General features: G+C 34.5%; 1 protein-coding gene across 1 annotated transcript in view; it reads right to left on the bottom strand.

Moving 5' to 3' along the window:
- The window catches only part of LOC131426454 (CUB and sushi domain-containing protein 3), a 68,001-nt gene that overhangs the window by 9,134 nt on the left and 39,222 nt on the right, over nucleotides 1-19,645 (bottom strand). The window contains exon 2 of the mRNA XM_058589194.1: nucleotides 8,300-8,476. Within this exon, the coding sequence (XP_058445177.1) occupies nucleotides 8,300-8,476 (177 nt within the window). The remainder of the gene's footprint in view (nucleotides 1-8,299; nucleotides 8,477-19,645) is intronic.

Below are 19,645 nucleotides of genomic sequence, written 5' to 3'. Positions count from 1 at the left end.
ACATCCCATCTCTTCCGGGTGGTGGTGTTCTGTCACAATTTGCTGATGATACTGCCATTCTTTACAAAGGTCGTGTCATTAATGCTCTGAAGAATACACTACAGACAGGTCTGGACGCTTTAACGGAATATTTTACAAGCTGGAAAATTGTGATCAATGCAGCAAAAACTCAGGTCATCTTGTTTCCACATTCAAGATCTCCAAAACTTGTTCCATCAGACGAATGCAGAATACGATTCGGTGATGAGGTAATTCAATGGTCCGATGAAGTTATCTATCTAGGACTCACCTTTGACAGACATCTGATATTCAGGTCACATGTTGACAAAATCGTTCAAAAATGCAGCATACTCATTAGGTCTCTGTATCCGCTAATTTGTAAAACATCTAATTTGTGCCTGAAGAATCAGATGGCTGTCTATAAACAAATCATCTACCCCGCAATTGAATACGCAGTCCCTGTTTGGCGGGGCTGTGCACGAACACACAAACTTAGGCTTCAGCGCATTCAAAGTAAGATCTTAAAGATGATTCTAAATCTACCCCCTTGGACAAGGACTAGTGAAGTACATGAGATGGCCTCCCTGGATATACTAGAACAAAAATTCGAACAATACTGCACGATATTTGAAGAGAGGTGCTCAATCTCTGAAATACAAATAATTCAAAATTTGTACGTATTAGGTTAGGGATAGTTATAAGTAGGTAGATATTTTATAAATAATTAAAATAAATATTATGATTAAACATTAGTATGTAAAACAAGAGTAACTAAAACACCTAATATTAATAACGAATCGTATGAACAACAAAGATGAAAGGCCAAAGGGTCAAAACACTTGTACTGTAAAATGTTGATGTAATACACAAAAATAAGATTAATAAACAGATATTTATGCAAAAAAAAAAAAAAAAAATGTTCGCATCTCTCATTCGCTTGCTGGCCATCGAGGCGAGAGGACCTTAACCAGCAGCAGCAGCGACGGAGAATGCACCTTCTGCGTGGTTAATAAAAACCTCAAACGCTCAGGTCGCATCTCTTATTCGCTTGCTGGCCACCAAGGCGAGAACCAGCGACTGAAACTGGATTCTAAGTCTGTTATTGGATCTAAATTTAGGTCTTGAACTCAGGGTCCAGTTCTCTATTCCAGACTTCTATTCGGTTCTTCTTAAAACCATAATAATACTCCTAAAGGATTATTCGGAATTTACTTTACTGTACCTCTATACAACCCATTTTTTATTCATGGCGAAAAATCGTCTTCAAATTTCAGAGCTTAGTTCCGGAATATGAGTTTAGAATTCAGAGTCTGCGTGCTGAATTGGATTCTGGAAAATGATTGTAGTTCTAGAACTAAAATCCAATTGAGTTCTGAGTCTGTTCTATGTTCTAAATTTAATTCTTGAACTCAGTTCCAGTTATTAATTTCAGAATTCTTCAAATCGGTTCTTTTTAGAACCATAATAATACTCCCAAAGAATTAAGCGAAATTTTACTTTTCTGTACTCTATACAGTCCATTTTTAAATTAGTTGCAGTTTGTAGAACTTCCTTTTGATTTGCTATATAAAATGCATAGCACCGACTCGGAAGCCATTCATTTCGAATTTGGCTGTCGTTGTCAACGTATCGATTATTTTATTATAAAGAACTATACTGCTTATTTCATAATATTTAATTGCGTTTCAGAATGATTAATGTAACTAATCTGTAATCTAGTCTAGGCGCATCGTTTAAAATTCTAGTAATGAAAGAGGGGGAAGTTGCACAATTCAAACAATCGATCAACTACCAATTCGAATTCGGAAGTATAAATAAAGCGTGTCATATTCGTATTCACGACATCCAGTTATGTCTCTGACATTACACACCCGTACTTTTTATATGGCAAAACAACCATAGGAGGAAACATCTTTCCATCAGCCGCACAAGTGAACATAACTGTTATATTCTTTTTGGTAGGGCCCTGGTCGACTTTATATACATTTTTTTCTCCGCGTCTTGAGATTACTTTATCGATGGATGGATCAAGATAGAATGAAGATTCATCACCATTAAGTATACTGCCTGGGCTCATAAGGACTTCAGATAGTCCCTCTTCTTCCAAAACCGTTAAAACTTCCTTGAACCAATTCCGTATATCGAGTTCTGTAACATTGGCACTTGCCTTTGTGACACTTTCCGGTTTGCGAATAGAAAGTACCTTATGACGACTCATGAAGCAATTGAACCATGCGCTACCTGTTGGTAATACAAACCGTGAGTCTTATTATGGAGGCAGAAAAAAAGTATTTACTTGGTTTGCCGTTTTTGAAGACATTCATATTGGGATTATGTTCGAGATAATTTATCACACTATTTATTAATCGGTACTTAGTAACTGGGAAACCCTTCCGGGCCATCTTTAATATCCAATTAACTAGTTCTGTTTCTTGTTCCGATCGAAGAGCAGTAGGTGGTCCGGATCTAATTTGTTGCTTGTAATTTTTACTCATGCGGAATTTTATAGTTGATCGCGGTATTCCAAAGCGTATGCATGCACTACGGAAAGATATTCCGCTCCTTATCTCACTTAAACATTTTTGTGCACCTTCTTCCGTGTACCTTTTCTCCCTAATGTTCTTTTTTGTTTTAGTCATCTGCAAACGAAAAATAATAAGTGTACACGGAAAAGCCAGCGATCGCAAAACAACTAAAATATTAGTTGTTTTTCTGATTTTGATTGGTTAAAATTTGGTACAACTAATCGACTATTGTTTTAACTAATCTGTCATTTTTTATTTATCGTGCTGGCAGCTTAGCAACGACACCCAACAAAGAATCGCACCACAAACAAGTAATGAAACGTTTCAGTTGAGCAATGCCAAACACCCTGAGCGAACAATGAAACGTTTCAATGATGTGTCACTCGTGCAATTGAGCAAAGACACAATCCCAGCAAAGTTACTTGTATGCATGAAAGCAAAAAAATATCTCAGTTGTTTCAACCAATTATTCAGTTATTTGAACTTAAGACGCCACTTGCAATAAATATTTTTTACTGTTAGCCTCTTCTGGGGGCAGCTAATCGTTCACTGCTTGAACAACGAAATTTTACCTAATTAACTGCTTATATCTTTATCACTAAACTCACAAAGGATATAAAAATGCACCAAAAGATTACAATTCTCAAAAGGGAACTCAGCAGAAAAATGGTCACAGGGAATTTGGAAATTTTTTCTTCACTTGCAGAATGGCTCGCTGGTACAGCTACAGATACACTTTCAAGAAAATACAAATAGTACCACTTCACTTTAGCAGCAAATTTTTAAGCGTTAAGCGGTTTTAATATCATTGACATGAACTGTCCTAGAATACATTACTCTCAGATGAAATTGAATCATTTATACTGTAGGAATATCTATTTATCACATGGAAAACTTGTTTTATAATTAACTGTTATATTCTTCTGTATACTTTCACTTACATAAAACGACCACTATGTAACTAACATAAATGACGTTCATTTACCATTGAAAATTTATTAATATATAACGCTTCTGGTGAAATGAAGAGGTTTTTTGTTCTGCTTTTTGCTGTCTTCGTTCTCCGTCAAGTGACAGCATTTGAATACAACAATTTCGGTTACCTGAATGGGTATGACAAAATCAACAGATATGTTAGTTAAATCAACAACATTTTAGTTGAAACAACCAGGGCGTGAAACAACAGTTGCAATATTGAAATTTTGTGATCTGCGGGTTCTCCGTGTATTTATAGATTCATCTAAGTATATTTTGCAAACCTCGAATGCTCAAAGCTAAATGAATAATTCCTCTGTAAGAAGTTGTTGTTGACAAACAGTCTCTTCACACTCAAACAAAGGCTATGGCAAAAAGACATTTTGTCTTAAAATGTGGAATGCATTCTGGACATGGCGTATTTTTAATTATAAACGATTGTTTTGCTTTTATTTTCATAATACTTACTTCAAATAGTTCGTAATTATTGGCCTACTTCATTACATGCACAAAACACGTCGTTTTAGAGATGTAATATCTTTTGAAAAATGATTGCGAAAATTCAACCTCCTCTCAATTTTTCGTAATCCGTAGGTATCAACTGACTATCACATTTTAATGATGTTTTTTTGTAAAAATAACTAGCAAATGTTGTAATATCTTTGAAAAAATTTAATGTGAATAGCTTCAATAGATGCAACATGGGTTACTTAATATTGGTTAAATCCTAAAAAGTTTGTCAGGTGGGCCAAAATACCTCTGTTACCCTACAACATCCTCGCTCCGCTCCAATTTCAACAAATCGCCGACCAACTTATAAATATCGATTTGCCACTAGATTCCCCGATGGAAATCGATGCGGCCCTATCTTCCTTACAGCATTCAATCACAGTCGCTCGTGATAGGACGGTTCCAGTACAACATATGCCGAGCTCCTCTCTTCAAATTGACGGTGTCACCAAGAAACTCAAACTGCTCTTTTTATCCGATGGATAAAGTAAGTAAAATTTCGTGTAGACATATACTCTGTGAGTTGATTTCATGGGGTGCGCAAAAGTTGTCAAAATGGCGACCAAAGAACAGTTTTGCACGAGTGCTCCGAGAACAAGGATCTGTTGCATCACATCACATCAGAAACAAAAAGTTGGGAATCACCTATTCCGCGGTATTTGGCATCATAAAACGGTTTGACTGTTTGACGGTCTAACTGTTGATCGAAGACTTCATCCAGATGCCAGGAAACCTGTCAAGGAGCGCCGCTTCTCCCTCTCCTGGAAGCGCTCACGACGATTCAACGATCTTGTTGACGGATTTAGCATCTTGCCACTAATCGTAGGTACACTACACGTGCCAGAGTGGTATAAGGTAATTGAACTCCTCCCCAAACACTCTAGAACTGCGTCCAATAGAAAAAACCCTTCTTAATCCATTTAGTGGTGTGATAATGCCTTTCTCTTCTTTCATAACAGTCTCATGAAAATATGTTTCATACTTTTATTAAATAATTTTGGATACTAATTTTGACACCAATTGATTCAGATTGATTTGAGTAGTTCACAAAAGCATGCTTCAGTGTTTATGTCACACAGTCAGCATCATTTTTCCAAACTAGTGCTTGACATTTGCGTTGCCTATTTGTATGAGAACAGTGATGCTAATCTAAAAAAAATTAGAGGGTTGTATTCAAGACACGACCGAGCACAATAACATTAAAAATGAAACGTTTCTAGGGTCTTCATAATTAATACAAAAATAAAGATGATAATGATGATGATACACTAGACTAAAAACATATTCAATTGACTAATTACAAACTTGCTCTAGTTTAAGCGCTGAGATTGTTAGCGAATGATAAAATTGACAATTAGAATCTTTCTTGATTATTGATTCTATTCAATTTTGATCCCTTTCCACAAATTTTTACACTGTTAAGTTTTTGAATAACGTCCTTTAACTAGAAGTCAATTATGATGAATTCAAAGTTACTCGAAAGCTCAATTTTAGATACAAACAACCTAAACATTTAAACCTGAACAAATAAAACTTTTATTTTATGATAATAATTTTCGAGAAACGTACAAACTTATTAATTTTATAAACAGTTAATCGATCCAAGAAAAGATTTTATTTATTTTAACGAAAGATGTTGTACCGGTACACTCAGTAATAGCGTAATTTTATTAATCCTTCTTCAAAATCGTCGATAATCTTCGGAAAATGTCGGTAAATAATATGGCAACAATACGAGGAAGAAAGCATGTGAAACAGTCCTCATAAAATATTTAGTTACTTACATTGATTTTCGCTTTGGCATATTAGGAATATACGGAATGGATACGCAACAAAATTCCGAAATTTTGTTAATATTGTAACTTGATGTTATTAACATATGAATGAACATTGTTATAGTTACAACGCGTGTAGTCATCAGACGTTTATTGTTTTGCAGCAAATAATAATTAAACTGAAACTGGCGGTTAACCAAATTCTACGAGGGTTCCTATTCAAAGGATACATGTAAAACCGCAGGTAAACTTACTTTGAGTTTATCTTTGATAGTATATGATATTGCATCTAATTGAACTGTATATGTGAGCCTGTGGAACTCATTTATACTACTAAACCGAGGAGGCCGCTTTTAGATAAGTTTCAGAATTTAATTTTGAATCTTTTGAAGCGTTCAATTCCTGGTGGGACAACAACTTCTGCAGTAACATTGTCCCGTTTTGTTCGTATGGGAATTGAAAACACCGATCCATCAACAAATTAAAACATTTTTAGACAAATTAAAATATTTTTAAGCTTACAATATTGAAGCTTTGGAATAATTTAAATTAGGAAAATCCATTAACAAATCATCGAGCAACAAGCGCTGCAAATTAGATCCGCAAAAAATCTATCGCCGATAATTCTAAATTGGCCTGATAGTTACCAGAGAATTAAAATGAAATACTCAATTCAAACCAATTTTTCAATGGTATGCAATTGAAATATTCAAATAACGTCATCTCATAAGTTTAAGTTAAATGTTTCCGAATCGATTGGTTGTTGAATTATATAAACCCATCAACAAATGACTGAGTTATAAGCGTTCAAAATTATGACAGAAAAATGTTACGCGATTAGTTTTGCATGTTTTAAATTGACACCCAGCCTCGGGAAGCGAAGTGTAAGGCATTTTTAATGGCAAAATCGACCAAAAATTTGCTAAATACAAGGGATATTTCAAAAGAATCGGTAATCACGCTGATTCGGTTCTTCAATAGCTAGATGATATATAAGATATTCAAGCGAACACGGTGTTGCGCAGACAACAGGAAATTTCACCAACACATAATGCAAAAGCGACAATCCAGCAAGTGAACGCATACACAATCCAGTCATCAGCTCACTGGACGAGCTTCTTGTTTCATTCGCAGTCAAACATCAACTAGGCAAAGAAATATTGTGCAGCCTATATTTATAGATTTCTCTTCATACTACGCAGAACGATGTGGTGTTTTTTATGCATGACGCAAAGCCTCCTATGCCGAACAATAAGTTGACGTCATTTTGTAAAGCAGGGATTGGTGGATGAAAACATAGGTCGATTCCAACCATTTTTTCAATAGTATGCTATTGAAATACTGAAACGACGTCGTCATACATGTTTAAGTTAAAAGTTTCCGAATCGATTGGTTGTTAAATTATAACAATCCATCAACAAATGACCGAGTTATTAACGTTCAAAATTATGACACAAAAAGGTTACGCGACTATTTTTGAAACTTTTAATTGACACCCGGCCCCATATAGTGAAGAGTAAGGCATTTTTAATGCCAAAAAGCCTTCTCAGTCCACTTAGTGGAATTTTCATATATCTTGAAAAATCACCATAGGTGAGAGTACATGAAATTTTCGAAATCGAAAAAAAAATTTTGATGCCAAAAGGCTTAGAATTGCAAGACCCCAAGTACCACACCTGGATAGGTTTATTTGGAGGAGTGTCTCTAAAAGCCGCTTCTCCCTGTCCTGAAAGCGCTCACGACGATTCAACGATCTTGTGGACGAATTTGGCATCTTGTCACTAATCGAAGGTACAACACACGTGCCAAAGTGGTATAAGGTGATTGAACCCATCCCCAAACACTCTAATCTTAATCGTTACTCACTAAACATTTGATGAAAATCGAGTGAAAACTCGAATTTTGAGAAGGAATTTGGTGTGAACGGATTTTAAACGGTACACTCTTAACCTCAAAAAAAGCACTCTTAACTGGTGACCTCTGCTGCTCAAAAACCCGATGAATGATAAAATATCCACAGAAAGTGAAATCGAACTAACACTTTAATCGCCCATTTTACCCATCAAAGACAATCTTCATTGAGTTGCACAAATTGCAAATCAAGCCCACGAGACACTTCATTAGTGTTTTACACCCTTGACAACGCACGATTAGTGCCAATCGATTTCCCTCTTTCGCCTCTTTCATTTCCCAACGCCTGCTGCGGTTCGTTACCTCTCGTGAGTCTCGTGGGGTTTCATTAGAAAACCCATTTCGATTGCGCTTGGTTATCGAGAAGAAGAAGAAGAAGAAGAAGAAGCAGTAGAAAAAAGAAATACTCCGATGAATGACAGGAAAAATAATAGTCAATTGAAAGACATTCCTGGTAACACCGTTCGATCATTAGTGGCCATTGGCATTGGTCAGTCACGATCCGGTGAGGTGAGGTGTGGGAAATTTCACTTTCTACCAGCAGAACGCACCTGTCCGTGATGGCGCGGGTCTTCGTAGGAAAAGAAAAAAAAAGCTACTCACCACAAAACGGCAATTCCCGATCCCAACCCTTGACCGGGTCACAGCGGATCGTTTCCGTGCCGAACAGTTGATAGCCGGAGTCACATTCGTACTTGGCCGATCGGAAACCGGGGCCACCACCGTCCGCTGGTTGTGTCTGTACCCGGGCATTCGCCGGAATCGCTGGAGGTCCGCAAACTGAAACGGGAAAGAAAACAAGAAGTTTTGATTATAGTGTCGATCGTGAAAAAAGGGGGAAATGATTAAACGGTTGCAGTTAGTTCACACACACACGGGAAGGCGTGAACCAACAAACGGCAGCGTTCCGCCTCTGGTGCTGCCCTTGACGCTGCCCGGTGAATTCTACTATCCAACGAACGATTCGGTTTTGATTGGTGATGAACGGAAATCACCTTCGGAAGCCCGTCGTCGAAAACTGTTTACTTATAGGTTACGAGAACTCGTTCAATCGAAGCGGCTTCACATCACTTTCACTGTTCGAAAAAAAAATTGGTGCATTGTCTGAAGCCACCACAACATTAGACGGTTTGTTTGTTTGTTTTTTATGGCCCTTTGTTTAGAGCCCATAATAAGAGTTATCAACACGGTGGTAAGTGGGTTAGGCCCTTGGTGTTTTTGTTTTGTTTCGATCGCGCTACGTGAATTGATTTCTGGGTTACGATTTTGACGCCCAACCTATCAATTGATGGTTTGACAGACTAAATCAAGGCCTACTCTCTCTCTAGCAAACGGGAAGGACCGCCCCCTGGTTGTCAGTTGGAGTTCCACGTGGAACATGCATTACGATGGCACTTGATTGGGAACTACCAGCGGTGATTTTGGTTTTGTTAGTTTTGTTTATTTATGGCTTTCGATTTCATCCGATTCCGAAGTGTGCGCGGTTGATGCAACATATCCAAAGTTGCGTAACCTTCGATCGTTGCGAAAAAGGAATGAAGAGAAAGTGTACGCTTCCTCGGTTTTTCGAACCTTGCCGAATGGCCATCATTAGCTGTTTTGTTTTGATTATCGATATTTGCTGTGGCGCGTTTTCCTACTGGATGTGTGGAATGAGGCTGCGGAACGGCGAAATTATTACATTCGATGCTGATGGCGAAACAAATGCGTCTGTGTCGGATTTCCGAGGCTATTTTGCACTATCGGTTATGGTCTGTGTGTGTGGGTTCGGATTTTTACACGGTCTTTTCACGCTAGTTTAGAAATCCTTTGAACGTTATGACCAAATAACGTTTCAAATGAACGCGAATTCTTCATAAGAATTGCATTCAAGTAATTTTGACGAATCGTCTGAATACCGTTTAACTTGGCAGCTAACTAGAATTCCTGCTTGTGAGGAATTCTAGAAGTCAGCAGAAGCCTGACCGAATTCCGGCTGCTGTCAAAATTGGCATTCAAAACGGTTGTGCCAGTCTCGTATGACACGAATCCGGCTGGAACCGAACCGTTAATAACGGTTGTTGCATTGGTAATAGACGATCAAAAATGTTTGAAATATTCAAAAAACTACTAAGAAAACAGCTCGGAAAACTGCTCAGAAAACTCTAAAAATTTTAAACGAGAAAAAAGAAAGGTAAAATAACGATATAAATAATATAAACGATATAATCGAACTAGGTGCTAAAAACGATATAAAACGTTATAATCGATAAAACGATGTGATCGATAAAATCTGTACAAACGATATAGTCGATAAAAATATATGATTGATAAAATCGATATAATCGATGTTGCCAATAAGAATGTTTAAAACGACAAAAACAATATAAACGATCAACTAATAGTGTAATCGATAATATAACCGATATAATCGATATAATTTATTAATAAGATAATTCACTAAAACGAGTCTACAAAAACGTCGATAAAAACGACGCTCGATAAATTCGATGAAAACGATAAAACCGAAAAACTGTTTGAAAAACTGTTCTTAAAATATTACTCTAAATAAAAAAGACGATATAAACGATGATAAACAACAATTTAAACGATAAAACGATTAAAATAAACTAATCGATAAAAGCGATATCATCGATAAAGCAATCTACAAAATCGATACAAACGATAATCGATAATAACGATGAAATCGAAATACTCGGGACAATCGATAAAATTGATACAATCGATGTATTCTTTAAGAACGATTTTAACGGTAAAAACGATATAATAGATATCATAAATGCAGGCTTGTGCGCAGGTTAAAAACCCCCTTTATCCCCCCACCCTCCTGGAAGAATTTTCAACACTAGGCTGCATGAAAAATAGAATAATTATAAGTTTGTCAAGTTATTTGCACTTTTCTAGCAAATAACTTGACAAACTTCGTTTAGGAATTAATTTATTGAGCCTTTCCCACCTCTTAACTCCCCCTCCCCTTTTGCTTTCCCTTTTGAAAACCCCCTTGAGCGATCCTCTTGAATGAGTCCTGCGCATGGGCCTGCATAAACGGTATAATTGATATGATCTATTGAGAAGATAATCGGCAAAATGATAGTCAATGAAAACTATAATCAATAATCGATCAACTTAATAGAGACGATAAAAACTGCTCTCAAGAAATTTTAAACGATAAACGTAAAAAAAATGAACGATGAAACGATAAAAATCGATATGAAGGATATCGATGAAAAATATATAATCGATAAAATCAATATAATAGATTAAATAGATGAAATTAAAAACGATTTAAACTATTATAGCGATATAATTAATGACATCAGCGTTATAATCGATAACCTGAAGGATATAATAGATATAATCGATTAGAAAGATAATCAGCTAAAATGATAGTCAATAAGCAATAAAAACGACAACAAATAATCGATAAAAATGATGACCGAAAATATCAACGAAAACGATAACAACGAAAAAGTGCTCAGAGAACTGCTCGAAAAACTTAAATAACTTTCAACAATAAATATTAAAAAAAAGCGACATGAATCGATAAAAAGAATATTGATAACGACGATATAATCGATAACATAAACGTTATAATTGATAACACAAACCGCATAATCTACAACATGAACGATGTAATCGATATAATCTATTAGAAATATAAACGACTGAAATGATAGTCGATATAATCGATAAGCAATGAAAACGACAACAAATAATCGATAAAAATGATGACAGAAAATATCGACGGAAACGATAACAACGAAAAACTGCTCCGAACTGATATAATCTATTGAAAAACTAATCGACAAAACGACAGTCGATGAAAACGATAATCATTCATCGCTCAAATTGATGGAGACGATAAAAACGAAAAACTGTTCGAAAAAATACTCTCAAAAAACTGTTTCAAGAAACTTTAAACGATAAACGTAAAAAAATAAACTATAAAACGATATAAATCGATTAAAAGAATATCGATAAAAATATATAAGCAATAAAAACATTGTAATAGATCAAATTAAAAACGATATAACGATATAATCAATGACATCAACGTCATAATCGATAACCTAAACGATATAATCGATATAATCTTTTATAATCGACTAAAACGATGGTCGAAAAAATCGATAATAAATCAAAACGACAACAAATAATCGATAAAAATGATGAATGAAAATATCTGAATGAACTGCTCGAAACACTGTTTGAATATCTGCTCGAAAAACTCAAATAACTTCCAACGATAAATATTGTTTCTTCCAATATAAATCGACAAAAATAATATCGAAATTTAATTTAAAAAAAAAGTAAAGTTGATAAAAACAATAAAATAAAATCGGTAGAAACTATTTAAATTAATAAAATGATATAATCAATACCATAAACAATACCAATGATAACATGAACTGAATAATCGAAAACATATACGATGTAATCTATTAGAAATATAATCGACTAAAATGATAGTCGATATAATCGATAAGCAATGAAAACGACAACAAATAATCGATAAAAATGATGACCGAAACGATAACAACTCAAAAACTGCTCAGAACTGATATAATCTATTAGAAAAAATAATCGACAAAAACGATAGTCGATGAAAACGATAATCAATCATCGCTCAAATTGATGGAGACGATAAAAACGAAAAATTTCTCGGAAAACTGATCGACAAAACACTTTCAAACAATTGTTTCAAAAAACTTTAAACGAGAAATGTGGAAAAACGAACGATAAAACGATATAAATCGATAAAAAGGATATCGATAAAAATATATAAGCTATAAAAACAATGAATAGATCAAATAAAAAATGATTCAAACTATTATAACGATATAATCAATGACATCAACGATATAATCGATATAACCGATATCTTTCTAGATAATCGACTAAAACGATAGTCGATAAAATCGATAATCAATAAAAATGATATAATTGATAATAATGATGACTGAAAATATCGACGGAAACGATAACCACGAAAAACTGCTCAGAGAACTGCTTGAAAACTGTTTGAAGAACTGCTCGAAAAACTTAAATAACTTCCAACGATAAATATTTAAGAAAAACGCCATGAATCGATAAAAATAATATCGATGAAATCGATAAAAAACTATATAAGCTATATAACTAATATAATTGATAAAATCGATTTATATCAATAAAATAATATAATCGATAACATAAACGATATAATTGATAGCATGAACCGAATAATCGATAACATAAACGATGTGATCGATATAATCTGTTAGAAAAGTAATAGACTAAAATTATAGTCGAAAAAATCGACGACAACAAATAATCGATAAAAATGATTACCGAAACGATAACAACGAAAACTGCTCAGAGAACTACTCGAAAAACTGTTTGAAAATCTGTTCGAAAAACTCAGAAAACTTTTAACGAAAAATATTTGAAAAAAAACGATATAAATCGATGAAAAGAATATTGATAAAATCAATAAAATCGACAAAACCAATATAATAGATAAAATTGATAGAAACGATTTAAATTAATAAATCGATATAATTGATAACATAGACCATATAATTAATAACATGAACCATGTAATCGATATAACGACAACAACGGTAGTTAAAAAATTAGCATTCGATAAAAAGACAATCAATGAAAACTACAAACAATATTCGATAAAAACGATGATCGAAAATATCTATAAAAACGATAAAAACAAAACACTGGTCGAAAAACTACTCTGAAAAAACTTTAAACGATAAAATATAAACCATACATAATAAAATGATATGATACGGTATAAAGGATAACGATGAAGAATCGATAAAAACAATATAGACGATAAAATCGATAAAATTTGTATAATCGATAAAAACTATTAAAACGATATAATCGATAGCATAAAGGGTATAATCGATAACATAAACGATATAATCTATTGAAAAGTTAGTTAACAAAAACGAAGTCTTTTTTTATGCGAGTTTACGTACCGCATGAAAAACCGCATAACTATGAAAATTCGCATAAAAAACCGCATAACTCTGAAACTTTGCATGAAAAATTCGCATAAAAGAAAACCGGATAACTCTGAAAATTCGCATAAAAAGAGACCTTAGTGTATATGAAATCGATAAGGGATGAAAACAACAATCAATAATCGACAAAAACGATGATCGAAAATATCGATGAAAACGATAAAAACAAAAAACGGATGATCGAAAACTCGAAAAATTACGATATAAATCGATATAATGGATATTGATAAAGAACGATATAATCAATAAAATTGATAGAATCGATATAAAACGATAGAATCGATATAAAACGATACTATCGAGATAAACAATAAAACTGAAAACATCGACAAAATGTGTATAATCGATAAACACGATTTAAACTGTAAACGATATAATCGATTAATTCAACGATATAATCTAATAAAAAGATAATCGATAAAAACGATATCTATAAAGACGATAATCTACGAAAATGAATATCAATAATCGATGAAAACGATAAAATTAAAAAACTGATTGAAAAACTGATAACCGATAAAATTATATAAAACGATATATAGGGTATCGATGAAGAACGACATAATCAATAAAAACAATACACCAGTTAAAGCAATATAGTCGATGAAATCGATAACATAAACGATTTAATCTATTGAAAAGATATTTAAGAAAAAAAAGTCTATAAAATCAATAATCAATAAAAACGAAAAAACTGCTCGAAAAACTACTCTCAAAAAAACTTTGAACGATAGAATGATATGAAACGATATATATCCGTTAAAATCAATAAAAAACGATATAATCGATGAAAATAATACAACCGATAAAAACAAAATAGTCGATAAAACTGATAAAATTGTATAATCGATAAAAAACCATTTAAACTATCAAAACGATATAACCGATAACATAAACGATATAATCTATTAGAAAGATAATCGACAAAAACGAAAATCTAGAAGTTCGATGATCGATGAAAACGACAATAAATATTCGATAAAAACGATAGTCGAAAATATCGACGAAAAACTGCTTAGAGAATTGCTCGAAAATTTCAAAGAGATCACTATAAAAAACGACAAACGATATAAATCGGTATAAATAATATCGATAGAGCGATATAATCGAAAAAACAACACCTAAAATTAACGATTTAAGTGATAAAATCATTAAAAACGATATACTCGATAAAAGCAATATAATAGATAAAATTTATATCGATTAAAAAGATTTAAACTATTTTTACGATGCGAAATGGCCGTTAGCTTCCTAGGCAATGATATCTCGTTTTCAACTCAAATTTTCCGGAGGATTTTCGACAAAAAGAAATTTGCAAAAAAAGTTTCCTATCCGTCAGGCAATTTATGGAAAAATCATTTCTTTAATCACTTCCGAAACAACCTGTGTTTTGACTGGATCTAGCATTCTGCCACTACTACACTCGAAACGTGATGGAGCGGGACCGAGCCAACGGAGTAAATTTTGTGCCACAAGCGATGAACCCACTCAAATTCTTGTAAACTTCTGGGCATTTTTTTGTAAAATTCTGGATCAAAACAGAAAAAATACTGGGAAATTTTTTCGCATTATTTTATTAATAAATTTATTATATCTGCAAGAGTTATTTCAACATTTAATGTAATCTAATCTATGCAATATTTTTTTAATAACAAAAGCAATAGTTGCCAAAATAGTTCTTCACTTTCACGACAAGTTTGTCAGACTGATTCCTATATAAATAAACATTTTGCCAAGACAATGAAGCTTATTAAACATCTTCAAGATGATGGGAACAGCGCTGTCCGCACGACACTTATGATAGGGATTAATGAGTGTTAGTCTTCATAAATCATGAAAAGAAATTAACAAGTCGAAAGATGAATTCCCATGAACCGTGAATCGTAAATTACATTTTAATTCGCATGGATATTAGGGACGACCCCAATGACTTTTCTACTTCCATTCTTAATTTGTTTGGTATAATTCGGATCTTCTCGGATTTGGTGAGTTAAGCTACCCGAGCGGTTTTTTAGACCTGGCACCAATATTCCGAAGGGCAGCGTTGCCATCATCGTTGGCAACCCGAAAGCAAGCGAAATCGCAATTTAGTTGAGTAACTAACAGAGCTGAACGAAACTGTTTTTGGCGATCCCCTTTCAAGGAGTTCGAACCAGTTTAAATTGAATCACCAAAAACAAAACAAAAAAAACTCAATTGAATGTCAATCAGCAAGCGATCGCGCGATCGGCGATTTGTTAGTTAAGTGGTTAGGTGGTAAGCCGGTAAGACCTTTTCCTTGGAGCTGTTTTTTTTTTCAAATTCTATTTTGATCGAGTTTGATTTCATTAAAGCTTTGCTGGCCTTCGACTAGGCAAATTGCTGTCATACCTAATGCAGTTGAGTAAACAATAAACTTCCACCCCAAAACTTAGATTTGATTCGAACCAAAACTAAACTAGACTAGTGTTGACCAAACAAAACTGACAGAACGAAACCGTACTAAATTTACGGATTTATTGATGCGTTCAACACTAGATCACTGGCGTATCGTTTTAAGATTCGATTGCCAATACCGAAGTCGGAAACCCCCCTTCCTTCTCTGCTCTTCGTCAGGCTCTTCAGTGGCTTGATGAAAAAGCACCACACAAACAATGCGTGAAACCGGTCGTCTTTGCATACAGATGTCCAGCCGGAGATCCTCCGGAAAGGTCAGTTGCAGCCAGTGATGCCAGTTTTTCCTTGAGACATAATTAACAAAATCAGAGAATTAATAATAATTGTAATGGATAATATTGAGCGTTGTAAGGGTTTAATATTACAACATCCATTTTTTGAAATTAATGTGCAACGTTGGCAACCCTGATGTAGTGATGTTGATCTACTAAGCTGCAACCGCCGAGTATGGGTAACTATATGTTTACGTTTTCACTCTCTGTTTACATCACAAATACCCACCACGATGAATGTTTATGTACATTGATGCCAAACAAGCGCATCGGTGACTGCTGCTGCAGTTGTTGAGCCACTTGTAGATGATGATGGTAGTCGGATTGAATGGATTATAATTTATCTATTTTTCTTGTTGCGATACATCTTCTCTCACGCGAAGAAGCCAATGGGGCTGATGAGACAGGGGGAGGGAAGGTTAATTTCGACTAGCGGCGAAGAAGAAGGAAAATGATTGCCTACTATGGTGTGTTTTTTTTTTGTCTGTTATTCATTAACTTTTGGTTTTTGTGACATTTGAAAACGAGAGTTTACTTGAATCGCAGTAAGCCATGTGATGATTGTTGGCTTCTCTTGAGTTTACATTTGGAAGCCATTTCCTTTGGTTTGACTCAATTTCATCATTTTCAAATTATCCGTAGAGTTTCCATTTTGCCAACTGGTCTAGAAGTTTACAAAGTTCTGAACTAACGTTTGAATATTATTAAAATATTCCGAACCCTACGAACATGCATCATTTTTGCTCAATCATAAGAGATCTCTGGACTTATTTCCAAAATCGTATTGAATTTGACCGAAGCAGATTGGAATCATCCAACGTTTTCCAAATGCCGTAATTTCCGAAATCCGCGTAAAAATCGCAGAACTATAGTTTTCAAAAATTCACGAAACACATTAGCAGCCCTTACACGAGACAATATTATTGTCAATACAAGGAGTATTGACAATACTTTTGATCGTGTAGTGGAAACTTCATTGGATTGACGAAAATATTGTCAAGAAATCAAAACTGCTCATAAATCCGACAATACTTTCTCTACAGAGAGGAAACTGCCAAATATGTGCAATGAACTCATCTCTCAATATTTCAATGTTCATTTGCAATATTTGAAGCTCCAAACGCTTGATTTTCTCGAAAAATGCGGACTCAAGTTACCAAGTCAATTGGATTGACGGTATTGACAATACTTTGGATTGACAATAATATTGTCACGTGTAAGGACTGCTATTGACACATTATCTCGACAAAAATTTGTTTGGAAAATTACATAACCAAAAATGAACCTATTTTGAACGGCGTTTTCGAATCAATATCTTAAAAAAATTTCGGCAGAGCATCCAGAAACCGAGAAAGAAATTTTTGGTGTTTATTGTGAACATTATCGCGAAGTTCGGAGAGCTGTACAACTAGCAGAAGAAGTTATCGTATTTACCAATCAAAACGTCTGAAACGTCGGGATCTGGTGTAATCTCAAAATATATGTTTTTTTTTTGAAAAAAGGGAATTAACTTAAAAAGAAATTCTTATCTCGACGTTTCATGCAAAAACAAGACAAAACAAGAAAACCGCATAGCATTGAAAATTCGCATTAAAAAACCGCGTAATTTCGGAAAACCGCATAAAAAACCAAGTAAAATCGTTTTTGTAAACATTCCTTGATTTATATTTCGCTGTTCATCGAAGCAGTGGTGATGAACGGTTTCGAAATCTTACCACAGCTACAAATTGCTTGCCAGACCATAGCTTTCTTACCAAATTTTTCGACTTCAATCGCTGTCTCGGACTGGTTTAACACTTGCCCTTCTCGCACCGTATAGTATTGTGGTCTCGGCAAGGATTTGTAATCGAGTTTCACGTAGGTTTCGTCGTCCATGATTATGCAGTTCAAATTTCCAGCAAGAATCGTATTGTACAGCTTTCAAACCCTCGGCCTGATCGATGCTTCTTGTTTCGGACTACGTTTTGGTTGTTTCTGCTTCTTATACGTTCGAAGATTCAAACGTTCTTTAGCACGAAGAACATTTCACTTCGAAGTGCCCTCTTTTTTAGCCACATCCCGAACGCAAACCTCCTTCTTTTGCTCGAACACCTTCAGTATACGTTTATCCAACTGAGGGTTAGCAGGACTTTTTTTTCGACCCGTTCTCGGTTTATCCTCAAAGGTGTTATCCTCACCGAACTTCCTGATTGCATTTCGCACGGCTTTTTCACTTACTCCTTCCATTTTTGCTATCTTTCTCAGTGACAGTCCGCGTTCTGTTGTACACAATTTTTCGACGTTGTTCTGCTGAAAGTACACGCATTTCGAAACAAACTAATGAAAACGAATAAACAACTGCACAAGTGTTTAAATAAAAGTGTAAACAACAGGACGCAGCCAAAAAATTGACAGATTCTGAACCATTGCAAAATGGCAGCGGTTTTCGGTTGCGTCCATACTTTCTGGGGCAGTCTTTATCATATCGGATGTCTCGGGCGAAAACGTGTGACGACCGACTACATATTTCGTTTCGATTTCTTTGCGTTTCGCCTTCGGCTCATCAGTGCTTAAAACAGTTCAATGATTGCTTGGCGGTTCAAAAGGAACCATTAGGAGGAGATGGCGGTTCAATTTGAACCGATGAGCCGAAGGCGAACGTGAAGAAATCGAAGCGAAATATGTACTTTTTGTGCGCAAACCAAAAACCCCTAAATGGACGAGATTGATCTATTCGAATCCTACACTGAAAAAAAATAAACAATTTTCAAAAATTTAAAAAAAAACCCATTTTCGAATTTAACGAAAGGTATGTTAATTATGTTCGCGGTGAACGTTTCATTCGTTGAAAGATGAGCATTATTAAGGGAAAATAGTTTTTTTTAACAGAACTTTTTCTTATCCAACAATGATATATTCTGCTAACATCAGAGCAACTAGCAAAAGGGTATTCGGCGTAAATTTCTCACAAATTGATTTTTATTGGAATTTTGGATGATAGTGATTTTCAGTTTAGTTTAGTCTTTGATAAAAGGACACTGGATAAAAAAATTAGTTTGGACAAGAAATAGTTTTGTTAGATTTTTTTCAATTTGAAATGTATGAACGGTTGGTAGAAAGCATAATCTTGGGACACCATTTTATCAAAATCAAAAATATAAATCGATTTCAATTTTTTAAAGTCAATAATAAGGATTTTTCAGTATTTTTACCCGAAAACTTGACTGATTTTGTGAAAA

The sequence above is a fragment of the Malaya genurostris genome, chromosome 1 (genome assembly GCF_030247185.1).
Source record: "Malaya genurostris strain Urasoe2022 chromosome 1, Malgen_1.1, whole genome shotgun sequence".
In the NCBI taxonomy this organism is placed as follows: domain Eukaryota; kingdom Metazoa; phylum Arthropoda; class Insecta; order Diptera; family Culicidae; genus Malaya; species Malaya genurostris.
The sequence above is the reverse complement of the archived record's forward strand: the minus strand, read 5'-3'. Positions and strand labels throughout refer to the sequence as shown.